At 42.3% G+C, this 19,166-nt stretch overlaps 1 protein-coding gene across 1 annotated transcript in view; it reads left to right on the top strand.

Annotated features, from left to right (window-relative positions):
- Positions 1-19,166, top strand: part of LOC123753965 (Inositol 1,4,5,-trisphosphate receptor) — a 402,759-nt gene that overhangs the window by 128,079 nt on the left and 255,514 nt on the right. The window contains 3 exon segments of the mRNA XM_069331935.1: positions 1,316-1,463; positions 5,454-5,607; positions 10,010-10,342. Coding sequence (XP_069188036.1) covers positions 1,316-1,463; positions 5,454-5,607; positions 10,010-10,342 — 635 coding nt within the window.

The following is a 19,166-nucleotide window of genomic DNA, read 5'->3' as shown; positions in this document are numbered from 1 at the left end:
GAAAATAAAATGTTGATAGTTTTGGATGGACATGTCGGTATTTTCATCCAGACATGCAACACTTCACTCAAGGCAAGAACATGTTATAACCTCAGCTGCCGTACTTTAATGTGAAAGTTACAGAACGCTACATAAGAGTGGCAAATGGGAAAATGGCTCTGGAGGAGAGTCAAATAATTTTTTAGACCTCAGAAGAAAGAGCTTTCAAAAAGTGGAACAGTGAGACTATATGGAATTGGCTGAAAGAACCACTTGCATACCCAAATCACAGATACAATTACACCCCACAACAGAGCTAAAACTACGACAGGCAACAATGCAACAATCATCACTGGTCAGAACAACTAAGTTTTATTTTCTCTATTTTTACTCCCATTACTTCCACCACCTCATTTGTAGTGTTAACAAAGTTGCTTAGGAGTAATTTTTTAAACCTGCAATTTTGAAATAAAGAAGTCATAGATTCCGGCTAAGAAAACAAATATGCCGTCAAACTTTGCAAAAGTTCTGTTTTTGCAAATTGAATTGTGTATTTTTGGAATAATTTGAGAAAGTAAAGGGTACAAAACCAATGGAATCTTCAAACGAACATCTTACAAAGATGATAGGGAAGACACAAGCATCTCTCTCATCTTGTAACTACACTTAGGTAATTAAACAGGCATACATACATACATACATAGATTTCTAAATTGTTTGATAATTATTATAAAGGTTTATGGTTCTACTGTATTATACAATAAATAAATGCACTACACCACATCCTGCGAGACACTGTGGGTCTCTCACAAGCCTCACATCAGCTGCAATATAAAATGCTTTAAAGTTCGTTATATTTTTGTTGACAATTTCTTCCATGTTTTCTATGTACAATACTGTACTGTCTTAGTAACTTGAACATAATTATTTGTTCCCGTGTCCTGCCTGAATTGATAGAAATTACAATACAATATTGTGTTTCAGTGCATTTATTTGCAATAAAGTTTCTACTGTATTGTGATTTACTGTTTATCTATTCATCTAAAAGGAGTTCATAAAATATATTATAATAAACTGCATTTATTTCTTGATATGCTATTATAAAACAAATTTTTATTGATATTAGCTTTTAATTAATTTTGCACATGCTTAATGTAGGTGTTTTCACCAATTATTACACTGTATTGCTTAACATTCTCACCTTTTAAGTTTATATTTGTAATGATATAAGTGTAAAGATCAGTTACAGCGATAATATAAAACATATCTGAGATATTTTCTATGTTATTTATAAATAATATATATGAATTTAGGCTTACTAAGTTATGTATTTCAGCTATGACAAGCATGCAGCAATGCACAGTACAGAAGCCGCTGCAACCACATTCAAGGATGTTATTATTTTTGTGGAAGAATATCTTTGTAATGTGGTTGACAAGATGTGGAGCTTCTCAGATTGTGAACAGAATAAACTCACATTTGAGGTATGTTTTGAAATTCACTAGTTTTACTAATGCTCAAGTGTTTAGTGTTTGGCCTACAATTTGAGAGCTAAATGTGTTCTCTCTTAGTGTAAATGAGTGTTGTGAGTTACACTTGTCTTGGAGAACTAAGAGTTTTCCAATCGCTGTCTCATATATATGAGAGGTTGAATGCTCTAGTCCTTAACATCATATTTAGAGTTGAATGGGTGAACATGATTAGTCACAATAATGTGGCTGAAAAATGTTGACCAGTCCACACACTAGAATTTGAAGATGACAACGTTTCGGTCTATCCTGGACCATTATCAAGTCAATTGAATGGTGTCGTGATAAATTTCCCTTCCTAGACATCTTAGTAAAAATGACGAACACCTCACTGAGCCTCACCATGTACAGGAAAGTACACATGCAGGTAGCTATCTCTGTTACTTTAACAACCAGGCGAAAGAAAGTAAGATATAGTGTTGCTTCAGGTCTTTTCATAAGAGCATTGCAAATCTGTAGCCCTCAGTGGTTACAGTGGAAAATGGCGTTTCATTACATTCAACACTGGTTTTTTATGCATCTTTATCGCCATCTCTATGGCATTCATTATTTTTTTTATTTATATATAGAAGAGTTCTTATATTCTTGTACAGCCACTAGTACGCGTAGCATTTTGGGCAAGTCCTTAATCCTGTGTTCCCTAGAATACGACCTCGTGAAAAATCGTTTAACCACTACACCATGGGGGCTGCACCTGCACCTGAATATGGCTGAATTGATGGTGTTCTATCTTGAGGTTATCTTGAGATGATTTCGGGGCTTTAGTGTCCCCGCGGCCCGGTCCTCGACCAGGCCTCCACCCCCAGGAAGCAGCCCGTGACAGCTGACTAACACCCAGGTACCTATTTACTGCTAGGTAACAGGGGCATAGGGTGAAAGAAACTTTGCCCATTGTTTCTCGCTGGCGCCTGGGATCGAACCCAGGACCACAGGATCACAAGTCCAGTGTGCTGTCCGCTCGGCCGACCGGCTCCCTGCAATTATTTTTTCAGTGGAAGTATGCTGTTTCTTGGCACTTTCTCCACCACTTCCTTTCTTTTTGTTATTGCTCTTAGGTTTATAAGCATGTTAGTTTTGATCCTATCTTGTTTTAGAACGTCATTTTGTTCCAAATACTGTCATCACTTATCATGCAGTGCTGGCAGAGCCACTGCTGCATACTTTCAGCATCGGTTTGTCCTCAGCACAATTTGGTGAATTTTTGTGCATTATTTCACCTCCTACCTGTTCGTGCACTGCTTGAGCCCATGTGGTCTTTGAACTGCATTCTTCTCTCTTCTTGGTTTTTCTTCTCTCTTCTTCTTGGTTTTGTGTGTCATTCAGTCTGGTTCTCTTTTTTTTTCTGCTCTCTTTTAGTTGGTGCTTCCTTCCTGGTTGTAGGTTCAGGGAGTTTTATGTTCACCTCAGGAGGCGGGGGATTTTGTTGTTGACCCCAGTGGGCATTTTCTTCGTTCATTGCTCCGCTCTTTTTTTTCTGGTGAATGGAGAGTCAGCCTGCTTCCAGATGGGGTCCTTGGGTGTCGATGCTTTGTTGGTTAGACTCAGGGGTTACATCATGTGTTATGCCTGTTGGCAGCTCTTCACCTCTTCTTTTGTACCACTAATTGTGCCTTTAGTGATATGTTGCGGGTGGTTCTTGTTCCCTCGGTTTCCTGTCCCGAGGCTCGTATCTCTTCACTTTTCCATAGCGTCATTCTGTCTTGCCAGCCTGTGGTCTTCAGGGAGCCACCGGGGCTCACCCAGAAATTGAAATGTTATTACATTCAGTGCTGATGGTTTGAAATGGGAAAGAGCTTTATGTGACCAATAGAATTTGGAGGAACAGAACACCAAATATATAAATAGAAAACTGTCTCATTAATTCACTCATATTACTGTTATTATGTTGAAAACAATAAATGTAAACACTTGTACATTTATTATTAGATATATGAAGATGCATCAGTATTATAATCAAGAGAAACCTCCAGTAAAAAACTAAAAAGTTTGCCATAACAAAAATTCAGATATTCCTGAAGTGACAAACTACTGTACTTTATCATGTTTCAATTTTTTTTACTCCTATTAAAAATTTGTTGTCCTCTTTGAGCTTTTGAGAAATGTGATTAACTTAACAAAAATTAACAAAAAAATAACCCTTAGACAGCAGTTATTCCCAAGTGTTAACTCAAGTCTTACGCTATTATTGTCATATGATGATTTAAACGATTATTGTCCGGGGTTTTACAGGTATGATGCAAATAAGGATATAATACCTCTCTGGGTGTAATGGAGTTTACCTGGACCCTTGACAAATTCCTGCAATCATTTCATAGTTTTGCTACTACAGTATGTGAATGCAGTCATCGTCATGAATGTTACTAGGTGAATGCACTCATCGTCATGAATGTTACTAGGTGAATGCACTCATCGTCATGAATGTTACTAGGTGAATGCACTCATCGTCATGAATGTTACTAGGTGAATGCACTCATCGTCATGAATGTTACTAGGTGAATGCACTTGTCATGAATGTTACTAGGTGAATGCACTCATCATCATAAATGTTACTAGGTGAATGCAGTCATCATCATGAATGTTACTAGGTGAATGCACTCATCATCATGAATGTTACTAGGTGAATGCACTCATCGTCATGAATGTTACTAGGTGAATGCACTTGTCATGAATGTTACTAGGTGAATGCAGTCATCATCATGAATGTTACTATATGAATGCACTCATCGTCATGAATGTTACTAGGTGAATGCAGTCATCGTCATGAATGTCACCAGGTGAATACAGTCATCCTCATGAATGTCAGCAGGTGAATGCAGTCATTGCCATGAATATCAACAGGTGAATGCAGTCATTGTCATGAATGTCACTAGGTGAATGTGGTTATCGTCATTGCATAAAATTCCATCATAATTACACGGCGTATGCATTTGATGTTGATGATTTGACAAGTGTGTATGGTTGTAATGAGGTGTATCAGGTCCACCAATCATCAGTTGAACCATTATCAGGTGTTACATGTACCGGGAGTCTGCCATCACATGTGGGCGCACGGTGGTGGTTTGTCTTTGTTTATGGTTATGTTCTCTCTCGTATGGTGCCACTTAGGCCACATGTCATCGCCCAGAGCCGAGCATCATTGTATATTTTGACCAGACCACACACTAGAAGATGAAGGGATGATGACGTTTCGGTCCGTCCTGGACCATTCTCAAGTCAATATCAGCTTGAGAATGGTCCAGGACGGACCAAAACATCGTCGTCCCTTCACCTTCTAGTGTGTGGTCTGGTCAACTTACTTTAGCCACGTTATTGTGACTCATCGCCTGCATTGTATATTTTGTTTATTTAGTCTTCGCTACTCTATACTGGTATAGAGTAGTATACCAGTGTAATATATTACTCTATACTGGTATAGAGTAGTATACCAGTGTAATATATTACTCTATACTGGTATAGAGTAGTATACCAGTGTAATATATTACTCTATACTGGTATAGAGTAGTATACCAGTGTAATATATTACTCTATACTGGTATAGAGTAGTATACCAGTGTAATATATTACTCTATACTGGTATAGAGTAGTATACCAGTGTAATATATTACTCTATACTGGTATAGAGTAGTATACCAGTGTAATATATTACTCTATACTGGTATAGAGTAATGAAGTATACCAGGTAAACCAGTCATCGATTTAAACATCATAATATGTTAGGTGAATTATGTGATTTATCAAGTTATTCAATGCACATACTCTTGTAAATATTTTGCATACAAATTAATAATTCTATAGTGTAAATATATTTTTAAATTTGTTGGTAATTTTTCATGCATAGGCAGGAATGACCATTTTATATATAACTGCTGTCTAGGGTTAAAAGACAAGCTGCTGTGAGGACATATAATCATACTTTAAAAATAATTTTTTCTCTAAACTTGCCAGGTTGTGAAGCTTGCACGGTATCTCATCTACTTTGGATTCTACAGCTTCAATGATCTACTACGGCTGACCAAGACATTGCTATCCATCCTTGACTACTCTTTTGACACAGACTCAAAGTATTTTCCAAATAATCTTCCTCAAGGAACAATCAGCGGTAAGCCTTTTGTTTTAATATTTAAGCATGGTATTCTTAAAAAAAAAGGGGGGGTTGAGCATTGAGTATAATAAAGTGCTTCTTTCCTGAGGGGCTGACAATGGTTGACAACCTCATATGTACAAGCAGCTTGGGGCCAATACCATCTCACTAGATATCTCAGACATTGTCATTGGTCTACAACAAACAGGGACCTGAATCTTGTCTCATCACTAATTAGAGGGAGTTGAGGGTGTCATAGGCTCCACACACAAAGGGGAAAACCCCCATCAGAAAGGCTAACAGTGAGTCACAAATACTCAAAGCACTCGAAGAAAAATGGTTGGTATGAATGAATACAAAATAAATCTCTGAACTATTCACAAACCAGCACAAAATCACCCTGGTGCTTTACTCTTCTGCCACCCGAGGGCAGCACCAGTCTGTCCACAGTGTAGCATCATCCAGCCCATCTCCAGTTGAGCAACCATCAAGAGTCAGTGGGTAAGCATATATCAAATTGCAAGAAAAGATGGGACATTAAGAGCTCGAAGAAAGGAGTGTTTCATTAATTTGTTCAACCCACACTTCAAAAGATAGGAATGAAAATTTTAATACTAGCCTATCCTCCATTAAAACTGCCTAGGCTATAGCAGCTGTGTCAGTCGCTATATACCAAACCATACCAAGCACAGGTCAGTTCTGAACTTGGTAGACGTTCACCACCCTTCTGCTCACAATATCATACAACTAGATACTCCTCAAAAGCTGCAATATATATTAATAAATTAATAAATGTGCATTAAAGCTATTGGTTTATAATGCCAAAGTTGCTTCTGAACTAAGCAGAGCAAAATATCCTCCACAATACAAGAGAGACTGGAAATCTTCATTCACCTTCCTCTGAGTAGATAACCAAGTGCTGGATTGGACGTTACAGTCTTCCATTTGCTTAGTACTGCTGTGCTGGGCCCCACACCCAAATGAATTTACCCAGATCATTATACTAAAATACTCCTAAGTACGTTTAAATGCATCACTACCGACCTTGCCTGGGACCATGTCCCAAGTCACCACCTGAGATAAGGTAAGACTCGAGAGGAATACATCCTTGGGAGGAATCATTTGTGACAGATAAGATCACTCTTTTTTTCTTACACCCTTTGCTAAGCTACATGCCAGGTAAGATAACCCTGAAACCAAAGCTGAAGCAGACTAAAAACCTTCGGACACAAAGAGACCAAGAAATACACTTGCAGAAAGTGTAACAAGGCATGAAACATAACACTGCACTATAAAAAGAACAGAATAACTAGCTGCTAGACAAAATAAACATGATCTCTGGTACCAGACAGATAGAAGGGCAACAGGAGTGTGTGTGTGTGAGGGGTCAAGGGGAAGGGACACTGGACCTCTGGTAGACTAGTGCTGCCATCTAGTGATGGAAGGAGGAAATAGTGAGGTGGTTTTGATTGTGTAAGTTTTCCAGGGGGAAGTTTTTCACTGGAGCTAGCGACCTAGTGAGCCCTTCACACATGTCACATCAGGCTCTTGCAAGTTTTTGGGTTCTTCCTTTTGGCTTGTTTCTAGCTCCTCAGAGTCCACTGGTTGATGTAGGTCATGGTTTCTCTTGTTTGGTGATTGTGCATTTTTGTTTCTCTCATTTGGTGTCCTAGTCTTGGCCTTTATCAATGGCTGGCTTTAGATTTGGGTTCCTTGTTGCCTGGTATGTTCCCGTTGATTGTGTTGTAGGTTTGGTTCTTGCTGGGTCTTGTTTTGTCCTCTCGGTGAACTTCCCTGCTCTTGCCACCGTTTATTCTTCCATCTGATGTTGGGGAGTGCCTGAGATTTCTCGTTTGGTGCTCGAGCAGGCTTGTGGGAGCTGGATGTGGCTTTCCTCCAGGGTAACGTTTGGCCCCTGGCTCTTTGTTGGCTTCCCTGGTTTATACCCATACTGCATTCAGGTGGACTGTCAGGTGCAGGCTTATGGCTGGCCACATTTCTCAGGCTCTTTGGGGTTTGACCTTGTACAACTTTCCTGACCTGCATTCAGCCTGTTTTGGACACCTAGACTCCAAGTTTTGGTTTTATGCCCCTATGCTTATCTGGCTTCTCCGGGTTGTTGGTTGGGTCCCCCTTTCATGCATTCTGCAAGGTTCACAAGTTCACAGAGGTGTTGCTTGCTCTGCAGCTCTTTTGTCATCCTTTCACCTCCACTCTGCCTGCTTTCTAGTGCTGCCTTGTCTGTTCGAAGGAGGGGGTTACTTCAGTCCCTTCCTCCATAAGGTGGGGGGCTCAGCATTTAGTTCCTGTTCTAGTTTCTCAGGGTCTAACTCTCCACAGGGGTTCCTATGCTAGTCATGTCCACCATTCTTGCAGATGATCTCTCGTGCTTTCACCCCATTGCCAGTGCCTCAGTGTGGGTCATTGCAACATATCCTTCTGTTGGATTCTGAAAGATGTGGGGCTGTCCTCCATTTGTCCTCTTTGTTTGCCGTGGATCATATGGCTACCTTCTTCTTTAGCTCAATTCTCAGATCATGGGGTTCTAATGGTGTTTGCCTATCAGCTGGAATTGTGTCGGTGGGTGTTCCTGTACTTCTCTCTGGTTTGGCTTTTGATCCTTGTCTTTTCCAGACTGGCATTTTTACTAGTGGGGGTGTTTGTTTTGCATCCTTTGTATCTCCTCTGTGCTGCCTCTATGCTGCTGAAGGGTTTACCCCAGAAATCTAGCATTGAATGTAAAGAAACACCTCTTTCTTGTGGGCCCCTCGGTGGCTCCCTGTTCTCGCCCTTCCCCTTTTTTGGGGGCTCAAGTTTTTTGGCCATGACATGATTGATCTGGCGTTGCCAGTCAGTCGCTGATCTGCCACCTTGTGGTGGGAGAGTGTGACTAGTGGTGCTAATGACCTAGCTATTGTGTCCATAGTTCTCGGGGTTTTCTCTTTTCCCTACATTGGTATGCTTTAGTGTTCTTTACATTTGTTGTGGTTTTTCCTATTAGTTATCTAATATGCCCTGCCTCACTGGATATCAGTATTCCATTTATTGAGTGGAGCAGATTTTGCCTCTGGTCCTGAGTAAGCAGTAATGACTCTATAAGGCATGGTGTGACACGTGCAAGGCTGTCCTGGGAGCCACCGAAGGGCCTATCACAGAGCAGAGAGCAATTTCATTACGTTCATCTCTGATTTTTTTATTGCGTGTGATGTCTTTAACACCTTCAGCTACCTCACCCTGATGAGCGGACAGGATTCTGGTCTCTTTGGTTCGAGAATGAGAGTCTTAAGACACCTGGTGAGATTGTAGTGGCCTCAAGTGCGAGTGCATAAGCTGTGGGAAGTTACTGAGGTGGCCATCCCAAGAAAAAAAAATGGTAAGATTGATGAGTTTCTCCAGTTTAAGAGGTCTGGCAACAAGATGGTGTATGACTTGCATTATAGTAAGATATTATACTTAAGCTACTTTCTATGATTTAAATTATGTTAGCAATCAATATGCAGTATACCTGTATATGGTTTTAAACTTACTGGTAACATTACAGCATAACCAATTACCTTAGTACTTTTCTTCCAGTTGAAACATTTTGAACACTCCATCAACACTTGAAAGTTTAGAAGAGTTTTAAGACAACTTCCATTGGGGTTTAGCTCTGATTTACCACTACTAGCATTAGCTCTTTGCCAAGAGTTGCTCTATTCTTGACTGTTTATTTAACATTTAATTTGATCTGAGCTTCAAGCTTTGTTGTGCCCCAGACTTTGCCTTCTTATGCTTTTGCCCATAATTAATGGGGCATTGAGATATGCTGACTATGCCACCCACTACCACACACAGTAGCACAAATGATAATTTCACATTACAGTACAGTATTATAAATGTCACTTTATATGACGCTGGCATTGTGGGATTGTTAATCACGAGTTAACTTCAGTGGCACCCCTAAAAAGGTGTAAGCTGGAGTGATGACGTGATGGGAAGCATCACGTCATTGCTTTTGTGCATATTGCACAAAACATACTGTATCTTCATTACATTTAAAAGGAATTGTAGAAAAAAGTAAGGTGTGAATATAGTTTTTTCTTGTAGCTTCCACACAGGATAACATTTACTCTTGACGCTGTCAAAAGGCTGCATGTTTCATTGATTGAGATGCTTTTTGAAGTCCAGATGTTTGATTGAACATTAGAGTATATGGGAAGTTTCTCTAGCCACCTGGTAAAATTAAGAATTTCTCATTTAACCATTTTGTCATAGCTTGCACAATTGTGACTGACAAGGGAAAAGGTTAACAGAAATCTCATTTTCTGAGTAGAGTATGTTTTAGTGATATTAGTTTAGTATGGAATATTGCTTACATTGCTTGACATAATCCCTGATTAGAACATAAATGCTGATCATTTCTTCCCACATGCTGCTGTAGATGATTCTTGTAAGGATAGTGAAGCTAAGCTTGACCAGCCAAGTACAGCTTCTATCTCGGACATCACGAGTGCTAATATTAGTCATAATGAAGCTGTTATTACTCCTAACATTGAAATTGCTTCTACTGAGAGTTGTGTTAGCACTATTGAAGAAGCTTCTAGTAATTTAAGCCTAAATGTTTCCATCACCACTGCTTGTTCCAAAGTTGAGGCCCTTAGTATGGGTAGTGTGGGCTCTAGTGTTAAAGAAGACACTTGGGTCTCAAGGACCCCTAGTCCAAAAGCTTCTCCAAAACGCTCACCCAGTAGGAAGGTGTCAGACACCAAAGAAGGTAAATTACATATATTAATTACTGTACATCTTTTGCAATAGTTTTGTGATCATAGCTCCTTAACATGACACTTAAATATTTGTCTCAAGGAAAACATTTTCTTGTGCTTCTTTGTGACTTCATAAATAAATAATTATATTCCCATAATGTAAAGTGACCTAAATTTTTACGTTATTAGGCACAAAAAATATATAAAATTTAGTTTTCTGGTTTAGACCTTACAAAACTTTTTCAGTAGTCCCCAAATTTTTTTGGTTTGAAAATTATGTTGCATGTAATGTGCTTTTCTAGGCACACAATGATAATAGGTCTGTGGACTTGAGCAGTCATTGACGTGGGTGAAACAAGGAGATCACAGATCAACTGCACATGATCTGTGCAGAGGGCACAGATCATGTGCATATAAAAGAAGAAAAGAAAGCTATTGGTAGTCTGCTGACGTTAGTAAGCTGCTAATGCCAATACACATCACGCCGTCAGCCGGCAACACGGAACAAGCCGAGGGTTTAGCCAACCAACTATCGCTCGCATGCCACCCCTAAAACACACCCCATCCCTATGGTAATTAAGGCCATTGAAAGCTGGTAATGAGAGCTACTGAATGGCCCATACGGCCCATAAAAGGGTGTTTCAATAAATCCATCATGTGATTTTTGGTGTTACCCCTCAAAATTTCCTTGTTGCATACTCAAGAACAATGGAATGAACTAACTAGAGCTGTGGAAAGCAGCAGAAAGGCAACATGACACCCACACAAGCACCACACAAGCAAGGTGAGGATGCTTGACAAATCGGCCCGGAATGGCTGGTGAATCGCCAAAAGATCCGGTCTCCCAGGGAGAACAAAGTATGATGACCTTAAACTCAAAGAAAGTGATACATTGACACACCCCCAGAATTCCAGCCAACAGAAGGAATCCAGCAGTTACCTGAATCATTCCTGGAGTGTGTTCTGGGGGTATTTCTACTTCCCCAGTCCCGGCCTGGGGTCAGGCTTCACTTGTGATAACTTGTTCCAACACTCTTGCTTGGAGTAACCCGCAGGCTTACATATCCACTACAACTTGGTTGGTTCTGCACTTCTTGCAGGAATGTGTCTAATTTTTTTCTTAAAGCCCACCTTTGTTCTAGCCATATTTCTTATGCTTGCTGGGGGGTATTGAATAGCCATGGACCTCTGATATTCATACAGTGATCTCTGATTGGGCCTATGGCATCCCTCCTGCTCATTTGTTCTAAACCACATTTCCTACCATATTGTTTACTCCAATATGTTGTTATTTTACTGTGTAAATATGGAACCTGGCCTTCCAGTATCTTCCATTTATTTATTGTGCGATACCCCTCTCATCTTTATTTTTTAGAGTATATTTTGAGAACTTTGAGATGGTCCCAATAATTTATGTGCATTCTGGGGAAGCCCCCACAGTGGCTCCCTGAAGCTCTCTTTGATGTTTGCTCTGCAGATTCTGTTCTCATTTTATAATTATCTTAGCAGTTCAGCTTCTTCTGCCTGATACTGTCATTTCTCGTTGTTCGGCTTTGGTAGAGCCATTGTTGTTCGCATTCGGCATTGTTACTATTCCAGTGCCATTCTGCAAGTTATTTTGGGTGTTCTTTTCTGCTGGCTGGCTCTTGCTCCATCTGAGCAATCTTGGTGTTTTGACGAGGTCTTCGTCTTTCTTTCACCTTCTTGTTTGACCCTTTGTTTGGAGATATTTTCTCAGTAAGGTTTTTGTTGGCTCTCACCTCCAGGTGTCAGGATTGGGTAGTTCATACCCTCCTCCAGAGATGGGGAGTTTTGATCCTTTGGCCTTGGTGAGCAGTTTGTTTGTCTGCTGCTTTCTCCTTCTTTTCCTGTGTAGAATGAGTCGGTTCACTTCTGGGAGGGGTCATTTGGTGATTGATATTTGGTTGGTTTAGCTAGGGGTGCATTATTTGTTGTGCCTTGTGGTGACATTTCTCGTTGATGTTTATGTGCTACCAGTTCTGCCTCAGTGGATGCCTTGTTGGTTGGCCATGTTTTCCTTAGTCTCTGTTTCAAGGCTTGTTTTCCTCTGGATGCCGACTGTGTACCATACTCTGCAGTCTACCCTCAAGCCCTTGGTGTTCATAAGTGGCATTAGCTGCAATTTTCTCCACTATGTTGTGGGCCAATTTTTGGACTCGTGGGTTTTGGTGCTCTGACAGGATCCTGGTGGCCTATTATTTAATCTTGCTGGTCACTGTCAGTCCTTCTGGGGGGATACCTGTGGGCTCCCTGAAGCTATCACACTGACCAAGTGTCATACTACTTAGTATCAACATTAGTGCAGTCCTTTATGCCTACTAGAGACCATGAACTAGAACCTGGTCCCCTCAGAGAGGTGCAGGGAGCGATGGCCTATGATTACTTTTCATTTAAAGGTTATCATCTTTGCCATCACCAGGGAAGGCACCCAGGAAGATAGACAAATCAAAACTGACCACTGTAAGGTTTAAAACGAGACTGTAGCCCCCAAAATGTGTTCAAGAACTTGCCCAACAATAAAACAAAAACAACCTAAACTTTGTGAAACTAGCCCCCCTCCCCCTGCTAATTAGCTCTACCTTCCCTTTTGTTAGAGGCAGGGTGGGGGAGGGGGGGCAAATGGGGTAGCTGACCCAGAGCAGTTGGGCCCTCACTGGCCAGTTCTTGACTGATGTCTGTGTCTAGTGGTTGACGTCGCTCTAGATCTGGTCTCCCATTTTCTAGTGGTGTTTTGCCTATAGGCTGTTCTCTTACAAGTAAGTTATGCGTGAGCCCGGAGTTTAGTGAACTGGAGCTGCATGTATTCGGGGTTTTCTTCCCTGTGCACTTTGTAAGTACTACCCTTGTGCGGTCAGGGTTGCCTTCCCTAGGTCCTTACCTTGAGGTTACCTTGAGGTGCTTCCGGGGCTCAACGTCCCCGCGGCCCGGTCGTCGACCAGGCCTCCTGGTTGCTGGACTGATGAACCAGGCTGTTGGACGCGGCTGCTCGCAGCCTGAGGTATGAGTCACAGCCTGGTTGATCAGGTATCCTTTGGAGCGGGGACGTTAAACACCATATTATTTTCTGTAGCCTATAGAAAGACCTGATCTACATCTGACTGGAGGTATCCTTTTAACGTGGGGACGTTAAACACCATATTATTTTCTGTAGCCCATAGAAAGACCTGATCTACATCTGACTGGAGGTTTGCCGTGTCCTCTATGTTGCCTACTCTCATGAAGATCCTAGTGTCATCTGCAAAGAATGATACAGGTCATTCGGGAAACACTCACATTAGGGAGGACTTCCATGCATAGGGTGGTCTGTGTCCCTTAAAGTAAGCCAGGGGTCTGGGACTTTATTTTACTTCAGGTTTGGAAGTGTTTTTGGCTGGTGGGGTGAACTGCAGTCTGAATGTCCTGCTTATAGCCTGCTTATAGCACAGCATGCAAGGTTTTTCCTGGCTGCTCATTTACCACAGTTTGATCTTTGGTTTTTTTATTTTGGTGTTTTTGTTACTTTACACTTGCCTTTTGCTTAGGAGGTTCTGCTTTTTGCCTTATTAGGCATGCCTAGGATGTGTGCAGTGGAACCCCTTTGCTACCCCCTTGGCCTTTCCTTATTCTTCAAGTGGTCTGGTTGCCTGCCTTGACAGAATTTCCAGGTGTAGCTGACCCCAGTGCCTAAGTTTCCAGCAGGGCTCATTCATCCTGCAGGCCCTGGAAAACCCCCAAGGGCTTGCTTGAACTATAGATACCTTTTCTGAGCCTGCTCTCGCCTTCTCCATCAGACAGACAAACATCTAAGGATACCTGATCAACCAGGCTGTGACTCATACATCAGGCTGCGAGCAGTCGCGTCCAACAGCCTGGTTGATCAGTTCAGCAACCAGGAGGCCTGGTCGACGACCGGGCCGCGGGGACGCTAAGCCCCGGAAGCACCTCGAGGTAACCTCGAGGTAGGTAACCTCCAAATTTGAGGGTTGTTTGTCACCTCTGCTACCGAGTGATGTTCGTATGTTCTGCCTCTGCCGTGCTGCTTGTTGGGTCGGTGACACCTATGACCCTGAGTCATGTGGGACTTGTTCCCTCAAATGTGCTTCAACTCGCCCGTTCCTCTGTGGATGTTCAGAGGGATCAAGCAGCGGTTGCTTTTTATCACAGGTATTGTGTGTTGCAGTGAGTTACGTTGTGTGCCCGGTTGGATGCTGTGGATTTGTCCCATTTGATATTTAGGGATTCGGATTTGGTGATGTTAGTTGCTTCAGCCATGCTTCCGTCCACACCCCCTTATTCTCCGGCTGGCAGGTTTCGCCCTTCTCCTTCCCCCTGTATCCAGCTCCGAAGTGTCTTAGGGTTTCGGACTTGGGGCAGGGTGTTGCTCAGGATGGGGCTTGGGGAGTTCTGGAGGTTACCCCTTTTGATGTGTGCGCAAAGGCAGTTGAGCCGCTTTTTCCAGCTGAAGCTTCTGTGTCCTCCCAGCTTACTCCCTCCTTCGAAGCTTTTCCCTCGGACTCCGCCTTTCTTTCTCGGGCATTGGGCATGGATGAGTGCTCTGCCTCGGGTCCTTAGGCTGTGGTTCCCAAGGATTGGGGGACATCCTATTGGAAGTCTTGGGTTCCTTTTGATCATGGGCTTTGTCCTCTCCAGATGGTCTTCTGTTGCTGGGTGTGGGGTTTTCTTATCTTCCTTTCCTATATGAGTCCAAGTTAGGCAAGGCTTTCCACAGGGTTCATGTCCAGGTGCCCCTGGGCACTACGGATTCATCCTTCCAGATGTTCTCTGCCTCCAGGGTTTCCCCCGCAGAGGCTCGGAAGGCAGTTGGTGTTTACTTACTGTGTGATTCAGTCTACTGGAAGTGGCCTCTCTTGAGTTTGGTTCTTCCTTCTCTTAATGGGTGCGTTACGATGTACCAGTCATCCTGGGTGGTAGACTCTCCATTGCTTTCATTGGGGGCCTGGTGCAGTTTTTGCCATACCTGCATGCTTGATTGACGGGAAGTGTCTCCTGTGTTGCAGGTTTTTCTGGGGGGGGGGGGCTCTGGAGCCCCCTCACTGCGTGCCCCTTCTCTCCTGCCCTTTCCCATGACGTGGGTCCTGTGCAGGTCCATGCTCAGGTTCCCCATCTGTCAGCTGTCTTAGTGGCTGACAATTTACATACCCATGCACATTTGCTTCTTCTGTCATGCGATCCTTGATCCTCCTGGAGCTTTCTTCTGATTGGCTTTCAGAGAATATGGGAGTGTTTGGCAAGGAAGGTTCCTGTTGTGTTTTTGTTTTTGTCTGAGTTGCTTTGGCATTGGTGATCATGCTTAAGGTTTATGCTGCGATCCTCTGGGAGGCCGTTTTCTTGTTTTTCACCACCTGTCTTACATGTTAGTATGCTGTGCTGGCTCATTTTTTTGACTCGGCGTGGGCCCTGGCTCTCATTTCAGCTTTTCTTTTGTCCTCTGCTCTTTCCTGAGGAGATTAGAATTAAGTTCTAATCTCCTCAGTTCTGACATTTGCCAAGTGGGTACGAGCCTCAATACGAACCTCAAATGGAACTGGCTGTTCGAGCCATTAAAGAACGGTGGATGTGCCAGGCATAAGGAAAGTGATACCAGCTTTAGTACACCTAACCCCATAAAATAACAGAATCCTTAATCACAACCCAAGTGAAATCCTGACTGAACACAAAGTACCAAAACTTGAATTGGGGCTAAGTGTGAAGCAGAGCACAGCACTCAACTACCCTAGTTCACTTCCTTCAACAGGACTGGCATTGTGGACCAGATACTAAGCCCAAGTAGTGGGCAACTCTGAAAAAGAAACCTCTTTCAGGAATACACATGAATAACTCGAGGAAAATAACTCCATTAAGGATATGGAAAATGCACTCTGATTCTAAAGATATCACTTAGGCTGAGTTGGAGTGAACTATTAGGCAAGGGACAAAGTGTTTAACATAACACAAATGTTAATTGTAAATAGGAACAGCACAAGATACTACACCATTTATTTACAAAAATAGAAGTCAATATCCCTGCAAAGATCTGTTTTATAGGCTTTATAGGCCATGTGAATTAGGTGGTTTGCCAGCTGGACCCTTTTGCCAGGCAAAATTCAGTTTTTGCCTGGCAGCCTGGCAACTGAATTTGGCAGGTAAATTCAGTTGCCACCTGATGGGGTGCTGTGTATTGGCACAATTGTTGTTTACCTTTAGCAAGTTACTGTGTGCTTTGTGTTAATTCTTTTATCTTATTAATCAAAATTGGTATTTATTTTGCTTCACTAGTACTTAAAATATTTATACTGTAATTTTCTTGGTTTGCATCGATCTTTAATCTGTCATGATGCCCTGTTGTTGAGGAGCATGTGAGATTGTGTTCATGGTGTTGGACCTCTCAAGTCCAGAGACCTGGTAGCTCACTCTCTCTCAAGTAACAGTACCAAATGCACTAGCAAGCTACTGAAGGGCCAGCCCTGAAAATTTTAACTTAAAAAGATTAACCTTATAATTGTGATTGTTAAAATTTAATATGTGTGTCCATAACCTGCTTTAAAAATGTTCTAACTTTAAAAAACATAAATACTAATCTATTGACCCTATTAATTTTGGGGTGTGCAATTTTAAAAGCACAGTTTTCTGGAGCAGGAAGCCCTTTGTGGCTCCCTGAAGCTAAAATGTTGATATAGTGCCAAACTACTAGGTGCCATCAGTCATGGAGGGCTTTTAGGCTTACTGGGGACCATGAGCGAGAACCTGGTCCCCTTAGAGGCAGAGAGAGCAGTGGCACTATGATAAAATTGTCAGTGAATTTGAATCATGTCTGCCACCACCAGGGATTCACCTACAAAGTCAGTGAAACAAAATATACCAAAGCTGGTTATAAGGAAATATTTATGACTCAAAATAGCCAAAAGCATTCTCCCAGCAATGTAAACAATAACAAAATTCATGAAACTAGTGCAAGCTTGTTCACCCCATCTCCACCCTTCATTTGGGAGGAGGGGGGGGGAGAAACATGAGGTCCCCTCTTTACCTTCAGGTGAGGAGGGCCTCTAAGGGAGCACTCCTGAACACACTAGAGAAGATAACTCTGGCAATGCAAGGGTTGCACTGGGAAGCACTCAAGGAAGGAAACACTGAGCACATGCAGCTGCAGTGCACTTAAAGGGTTGCTCACACTACACGGCGGTGTACAGGAAAAGTCACCATGGGCAAACACCACACCACTGAGCTGAACAGGCAGAACACTGAAGCCAGCATGGAAGAGAGGAATATAACTTGATACATCAGTAATGGACTGGTAGCTCAGACCCTGGCAAGCAGAGAGCTACTTCCCCTCCCCGCAAACAAGTTGGGAAAAGGTGGGGCAAATGAGCTTGTGCCAGTTTTGAGAGAATTTTATTGTTTACATACAGTAGTTGCAGGAGTTCTTTAGGCAGGTTTTGAGGCTTTGATCTCTTATCAATCCAGCAGTGGTTAGTTTTGACTCGGTGAGTTTCTGGCTGCTTTTTCCCGGTGAGGTGGCGAAAAGTAACTGCTCTCTGCACTTCTGTGAGGGAGCCAGGGTCTGGCTCTGGTCCCCGGTAGGCCTATAGAACTCCATGGCTGATGCAATCTAGTAGATGGTACCATGTCAGCTTGACGGAGCCACAAGCGGCTTAACCCTGAAAATCAAATTAGCTTCTCTTGAGATTTCCGGGTTCCTATTATGGGTCGTCAGTCACATTTACAGTTGCTCCTGCCATGGGTGAAGCTTCGAGACTTGGTTGCTGAAGTGTTGAGAGGGCAGCTATTTTTTGGTTTGTTTTGTCAAGATACCACTGCTTCTGTACCTCTTTGGAAGTCTAGGTTGAGTGCCTTACACAAAGTGTCATGGGTCAGCAATTCTTTATTGACACTTCTTCCATGGTTTGTGGTTCATCTCATTGCCTACCTTCAGAAGGGTTCATTCCACTATCTCATACAGGAGAATTTTGCTCATGTAAAAGTCCACATTCCCTGTGGTTGCTTGGTACTGTGCACAATTCAGCGTCATGAGGGTACAGGAAATGTACACAGCTTTCTGGGTTTTCTCTTGGTGGAAGCCCTATGACTGTTCTATCCATGGCTCCTCATGCATGCTAATCTTAACCCTTCAACTGCACATATCAACCAGGAGAATTTCATTGGTAGCGCACACATCAATAAATCTTGCACTACACATTTTATGTGTAGTGCAAGATTTAAAGCTGCTGCAGGTACATTGGTTCACATCCTGTTCTTCAGATCTCTAGTAAACAGATTCCATCTTGGAAAAAATTGAGCACCCCTCCTGGGTGTGAGGTGATTATACAGCAACCAACCATGGGTAGCACATAAAGCAGCAGGTCACAGCACTGCCACACAGCTTGGACCCGCATTGTTACCACTGGTACAGTGCTGCCGAAGCTCGCCGGAGCACGGCTTTGGCACCTCGGCAAGTGGATGATGGAATGGGGAAAAGGGAGAGAGGATGAGGGGAAGGGTGTTGATGGCTTGTGAGTGATGGTTGATCGTTTCAGGAAAATATTAGTATTATGTCACTAATAAGTTAATAATGTTATAATATTTCTTAATTTTTTTAAAGATGCAATAATATTCAATTTTTTATATATTTAAAAAGTAAACAGGATTAATTGTACTGGTATGAATCTGGAAACATAATACCCAATGCACATGAATGCTTCCTGTCCATTTATGTGAGACAAACAGTATGAGATAAAGTTGCCAACCTACCGCTTTGTATACAAATATTCAGCGATAATGCTCATGGCTTTAGCAGTACTGTAGTTCATTAGACAGTTATTCTTTATCCATGCAATAGTA

This window comes from Procambarus clarkii, chromosome 1 (genome assembly GCF_040958095.1).
Source record: "Procambarus clarkii isolate CNS0578487 chromosome 1, FALCON_Pclarkii_2.0, whole genome shotgun sequence".
In the NCBI taxonomy this organism is placed as follows: domain Eukaryota; kingdom Metazoa; phylum Arthropoda; class Malacostraca; order Decapoda; family Cambaridae; genus Procambarus; species Procambarus clarkii.
Note: the sequence above shows the minus strand (reverse complement) of the source record. Positions and strands in the feature narration are given on the sequence as shown.